The 6,816-nt window shown below is 35.7% G+C and overlaps 1 protein-coding gene across 1 annotated transcript; it reads right to left on the bottom strand.

Annotated features, from left to right (window-relative positions):
• Positions 1-995: 995 nt before the first annotated feature.
• LOC130036079 (olfactory receptor 2G3-like) lies at positions 996-1,934 on the bottom strand. Its single transcript, XM_056128051.1, has one exon. It carries the CDS (start codon positions 1,932-1,934, stop codon positions 996-998), a length of 939 nt encoding a protein of 312 aa, XP_055984026.1.
• Positions 1,935-6,816: the final 4,882 nt, after the last annotated feature.

Below are 6,816 nucleotides of genomic sequence, written 5' to 3'. Positions count from 1 at the left end.
GAATTTCATAATTCCTTGCAGCTGTATACCATTCCATTGATTAAGAATAGATGAAAGGGAGTGGGTAATGGGTATAGGGGTAGGGTCTTTAGTCACATTAGTGTTGTAGAGATGTGGTATGTGTACATATATAAACCACAAGACCAAAACTGCAATAAGAAAACTTAAAATATTCCTGTTAAAGAGGTGTATTGGGGGCTGGGTGGAACCTGGGGACACTGGTAGAAGGTGGTTTGACACTGGCGGCAGTGTTGGTGTTGGAACATTTTATGTATGAAACTCTATTATGAAAAACTTTGTAAATTACAGTGCTTACTTAAAAACTAAAAATTAAAATCACTTAGTCACAAAAACATAAATCTCAAAACTAAAATTTGAAAATTCCACCACATTACTTGTTAATACAATTAAATATATGTAGGAAAAATATGAATGAGATGTTAACATTATAAAGAAGTAGATGTAGAATGTTTCATCTTAAAGAGTGGCCGAAAGAAGGTGAATAAAAGTGTCCAGTTTTCCATCTCAGGTGCACTTTTTGGCTATAAGTTTCTGTTGGCACAAGATCCAGATAAGCAATACATAAGAAAGCCTCTAAAATACTCTGCTAAATAACAATTAAAATATATTTTCTAATTAGTGCATGGCACTAATTTTGGAGAAAAATCAATAAATTTACCTTAATAAGGAAAAGCCATGTTCCATGTAAGAAAAAGAATGGAGAGGGAACAATTTAACTATAAAAATTATGGGAACAATAAGAGTTGTTTGTACTTTATTGTGTAAACCAATTGGCTAAAAGATAACAACATGTTATTCAAATAGGAGATGAAAGATAACATTTCAGTAGCTTGTGAATTTTTCAAAATATTTTTTTGTCTTTATATTTGCAGTATATATGTCAGACTCTGTTGAGAAAATACCTCCTGATATCTTTTGTTCAGCACTTTTTCCTGAGTTAAGGCCAGATCTGCTAGGTTACTTCACTAGAATCTTCACTTTGACTTGTTAAGATCCTTCAGTACCAGTCTTTTCAAAGCTCCTTTTACATCTTTGTTTCTCAAAGTGTAAATGAGAGGGTTAAAGGTAGGCGTTACTACAGTATACAGAAGAGTTATAAACTTTCCTTGACTGCGGGCGTAGGAGCTATTTGGTTGGATATAGACAGCTGTGATGGTTCCATAGAAGAGAGTTACCACCAAAAGATGAGACCCACATGTTCCAAGTGCCTTTCGCCACGCTTGAGCTGATTTTATTTTCATTACCGCTTGGGCAATGAAGCCATATGAGATCAATATGAGCCCTAGTGGAAGTAGAAGCAGTACCAACGATGCCATAAAGAGTTGGACTTCATTGGCATGAATGTCTACACAGGCCAATTTGATCATGGCAGGTACTTCACAAATGAAATGATATATTCTACGGTTTCCACAACGAGGCAATCTAAGTGTAATGGTGCCTTGAATCAGGGTATTCCCCAGCCCACTTAACCATGCTATTGCTGCAAGTGAATGGCAAAGTTGTGGATGCATAACTGTAGCATAGTGAAGTGGTTGGCAAACAGCAGCATAACGATCAAATGCCATGACCGCAAGGAGCACACACTCCGTGGATCCCAGTGCCAGAGACACATAGAGTTGAATGGCACAACCTATAGGAGTAATTGTCTTGTCTGGACCATGGAGGTTCCACAGCAACTGTGGGACAATGCTGGTGGTAAAGCATAGATCAACAAAGGAAAGATTGGTGAGAAAATAATACATGGGTGTGTGGAGCATGGGATCCAGGCAGGAGACAAGGATGATTGTTGTGTTTCCCACAAGTGTTAGGAGGTAGAAGATTAACACCAAGACAAAGAGAATCTTCTCGAGTTGTGGCTGGTCAGAGAAACCCACCAATATGAAATCACCTGCTAGACTCCCGTTAATCATCATCAGTACCCTACTAATGAAAAAGAGAGACATATAAAAATAAACATGTTAGATGATGAGAAGCAATAAAATTTAGTAATACATTTGAAAGCAGGCAGTCTTGAATATTGATGTGAGGGTATTTGTTTGGGATGGAGAGAGATACTGGGAGATGGGAAGGGAGATAGAATTATTTGTCTCAAGGAGTAAAGCAAGTGTAATTAGAACTGCCAAAACTATGATTAGAAAATAGATAGTGCAAGAGTTAATCAAGTATCTTTGTTATTACCTATTGTTTTATTATTTCCTGTAAATCCACCCTCTTTTATAACAGGGACCAGGAGGACTGGTCCATGGCTGGAAGTTTGCCACAAGTGTGTGTGGGGCAGAGGGTGGTTGTGATAGAGAAGAGATCACTACAACAATAATAGTTGGAAATGATTACTCTGGATAAAAACTGAGTGCTGAGAGGAGGTAAAGGGATAATATGATAATCTTTCAGTACCTATATTGAAAACCATAATGTCACAGAGACAGACAGACAGACAGACAGACAGACAGACAGAAACAGAGACACAGAGAGAGCAGAGGAGAGACAGAGAGACAGAACGACAGAGAGAGAGACAGAGAAAAGGCGCCTGATATAGAGTATCAGCAGGCTGGTAGTGGTCTACAGCAGGCTGGTAGTGGGGGTGAGTGTTGGAATATTGTATGTCTGAAGCCCAATCATGAAAAACTTTGTAATTGTATCTCATGGTGATTAAATAAAAATATTAAAAATAATTTAAAAAAACACATCTTCTTCTCAGTAGTATATTGTAAGATTTTTTAAAAAGGAAGATGCAGCCCAATCACAAACATTATTTTAGCCTTCCTGTGTTATGTTGGTAGTAAAATTAGTAAAGAAACATTGGGAACTGGAGTAATGATACAGCAAATGGGGTGATTGCCTTGCATGTAGCTATCTGATTCAATCACCAGAACTTTATATGGTTCACCAAACCTCACCATGAGTATCACATAATACAGAGCCAGAATTAATCCTTGAGCACCACTGAGTCTGACTCCAAAACAAAAACAAACAAAAAAGAAATAGTTTAATATATTTTAAATATTATCATTTCATATTGAAATTTATGCTTTGTCAATATTAGTCTAAGTATATATTATAACATATAATCATTATACTGTTATAGTTACTATAGATATTATTTACATAGTTTTACATTATTTTCTTTCAACCTTTTTCTCACACAAAAGTGAGCAGTCTGGTTTAGATGACATTACATGTCTTAAGAAAGAGCTTATAAGGCCGGAGCAGCAGTACAGTGGGTAGAGCACTTGCCTTGCATGCAGCCGACCCGGGTTTGATCCCTGACATCTTGTATGGTCCCCCCAATCTTCACCCGTCAGGAGTGATTCCTGAGTGCAGAGCCAGGAGTAACCCCTGAACACTGCCAGGAGTAACCCCCCCAAAAAAGGAAAAAAAAGAGCTTATAAGTTGCAATTATATAACCTATAAGCTATTAGTGCCATATTAAACCATTTTATTGGTGTCATTAGAAATAAAAAGATTTAAAGTTTTCAAAATATTTATTTTAACACACTGCACTAAAATGTTTGTGACTTAATACATAACACAGAAACAATGTTTGGTTCCATTATGAAATGTAATTGATATAACCATTCTTTCATTTCACTGGCTACTTATGAATAAAAAAGGATTTGGAGATAAAAGAAAAATAGTACTTGAACAAGCATCAAAATGGTGTTTGCAATATGATCTGAAAAGTTATGTATGTTCCTTTACCTTCTTCCAGCACTCAATTCTTGTCCAGAGTGATCATTTCCAGCTATCATTTCCACAGTGGTCTCTTCTCTGTATTGCAAACCACAATGCAATAAAATAGAGAGAGAGAGAGAGAGAGAGAGAGAGAGAGAGAGAGAGAGAGAGAGAGAGAGAGAGAGAATGTCCGTCATATAGGCAGGCTGAGGGTGAGGGTGTTGGAAGAGAAACTGGGAAGACTGGAGGTGAGAAATGTACACTGGTAAATAGAAAAGGGTTTTGGAACATTGTATGACTGAAACCCAATCATGAACAACTTTGTAACTGTATCTTAACAACTTTGTAACATCTCTATATTAATATCTTTCAAGAAATGATAAAATATCTATAAATATCACTTTTAAAATTCTGATTTGTTGTAGTATTTTGTCAATGAAAAATTAGTTTCATTGAGCCTTCTAATTAAGGCTGTGTCCTTAAGTAGAAAATTATTTCTTTTTTGAGGGGGAAGGAATTCTGGGAACACATCTGGGGATTCTCAGTTTTTCATGTCTCTGAGCTTAGGGAGAACTCCTGGAAGTATTTGGGGGCCATATGTAGATCTAGGGGCTGGAGTGATCATACAGTGGGTAGGGTGCTTGCATTGTATGTATGTGACTGACCCATGTTCAATCACAGGCACCCCAGAGCTGCCAGAAATTATCCCTAAGTGCAGAGCCCTGAGTAATCTCTGAGCACTGTCACACATTGCTTGTATGGCCCAAAACAAAAAAAAATTAAATATATATCAGCATAAGATGAAATCACAATAATTGAAAAATATCCTAAAAATACATACACATTTGAAAAATTAGAAGAGTCAATACCTCCATTTATTCTTTTTTTAATCATAAAATTCCTATGTACCTCCTCATAATACCAGATTAGATTTTAAAAATGCAATACTTGAAAGTGACATTTTCTGAGAAAATATTTTCCCTTAAAATAATAATATGTTTTAAAAATAAGACTACAGTTAGAGATGGATCTGTAATATTTATGTCACACAAAGCATATCATAGATTATATTGTCGTATAGTAAGATATGCAATCTTCACTGCGCTGTAGCACTGTCCTCTCGTTGTTCATCGATTTACTCGGGCAGGCACCAGTAATGTCTCACAACAAATTGTGAGACTTGTTACTGGTTTTTTTTTGGCATATCAAATACCTCATGGGGAGCTAGCCAGGCTTTGCCATGCGGGTGAGATTCTCTGGGTAGCTTGCGGGGCTCTCTGAGAGGGGCGGAGGAATTGATGAACCAGGGTTGGCTGCGTATAAGGCAAACGCCTTACCCGCTGTGCTATCGATCCAGCCCATGCAATCTTATAAAGGGTAATTTGTTTTTAGTTGAGCTAAGAAAACCAATTAAATATAATACTCAGAGTTTTTAAACTTCATAGGAAACAAATATGAATGCTAAGCAAAATTTTGGCTGTAATGGTTAGAAAAATACTGACACCAGGTAAAGAAAACAAAGATATTTTTCTCTACATAGATAATATATCATGTGTATTACACGTAAATATGAAAGAGAAATAGTTGGTCTTTTGTTATTTACTTGCCTCTGAAAATTTTCTCTTATTCTTCTAACTAGTTTTCTAAGACAAGATGATGATTCTTTTCAGTAATTTACAGATCCAAGAAGTCTGAATATAGATCTTAAAATTCAAAAGACAGTGCATTGGTGCTGCTAGTTTTCAGATTCATTGAACACTGAAGTTTTTGCAATAGGGGGAATTGATATGAAACCAAGAATAGACCTTAGGGAATCTATATTCCACTAAGAGCAATTATTGACATACCCAATAGTGGCCAAAAATAAAGAGGTCTCATAGGGAAATTACCTGTGAGTAACTATTTTGGTCATGTATTCCTACAATGTTGAGATATTGAGGTACCTCAATTCAAGATCAAATCCTGGAAAAGTAAAACTTTTCTTTTAAAGTCAGTATTATTTTGTTTTTTGGCTCACCCAGCATTATTCAGGATTTACTTCTAGCTCTGTACTCAGTAATCACTCCTGCCAGAGGTAAGGGGACCACGTGGGGTGTCCAAGGATTGAACAGGAGTTGGCTACTTACAAGGCAAGTGCCTTATCCCTTATTCTACATTTTCAGCTCAACACATAATATCCATGGACCTATAATAATAATAATGTTAAAAAAACTAAATTTCATATAAACTATATCTGATTACCGAAACATAGTTTAATTAATATGCATGTATAAATTATAAATCAAAATGTGACAATACAATAGATATTTACTTGTGAGTTCTGTGTCAGAAAGACTAACAGAAAATTTGATAGCAACATATTTACTTTCATAAGCATTTACTAAATTAAAAACGAAATTTGCACCACATCCGGAGATGATCAGAAGTTTCTCATGGCTCTGTGCTCAGGAATTGCCAACATGACTTGGTGGTGCTTGGAACCAGGTTCACATGAGCAATGCAAACACTCTAACAACTGTACTATTTCTCCAGGCCCATTTTCCAAACGGTTTAAAGGTTTTAACATTCAAAATGTTTAATTTAATGTACTAAAGTTTTCAAAGCTTATCTAAGTTTGAGGAAAGTTATATTGTTTTTGTTTATTTGGTTGGTTGGTTTTAGGGTCACATCAAAGCAGTGCTAAGGGTTTACTCCAGGCTATGTGCCAGGAGATTACTTCTGGCACTGCTCAGGAATATGGCAGGAATTGAATCCAGGCCAATGCTGCATGCAAGGCAGGTGTCCTATCTGATCCACCATTTCTCCAGCCTGAAACAAATATATTTTGGACATTCATCATATAAATATACAAGTTTAAAAAAACATTTTTCATAATAAATAATATCCCAGTGCACATTGGATTTTTCCAGAATATCTCCAAATAATTTATTTTAAATTATTTTGAATAACATTTGTTAAAATTTTATGTTAATGAATGAGTTATTACTGAGACATTTTGTAATAGATGAACATTTTTTGTCTGTTCATCTCACATTTTATTTATTTATTTATTTAAGAAGTTTTATTGGATCACCGTGAGATACAGTTACAAATTTGCATGATTGCATTTCAGTCACACAATGC

Source organism: Sorex fumeus, unplaced genomic scaffold, assembly GCF_029834395.1.
Source record: "Sorex fumeus unplaced genomic scaffold, SorFum_2.1 ptg000063l, whole genome shotgun sequence".
Taxonomy (NCBI): Eukaryota; Metazoa; Chordata; class Mammalia; order Eulipotyphla; family Soricidae; genus Sorex; species Sorex fumeus.
This window is presented reverse-complemented; position numbering and strand designations above follow the sequence as displayed.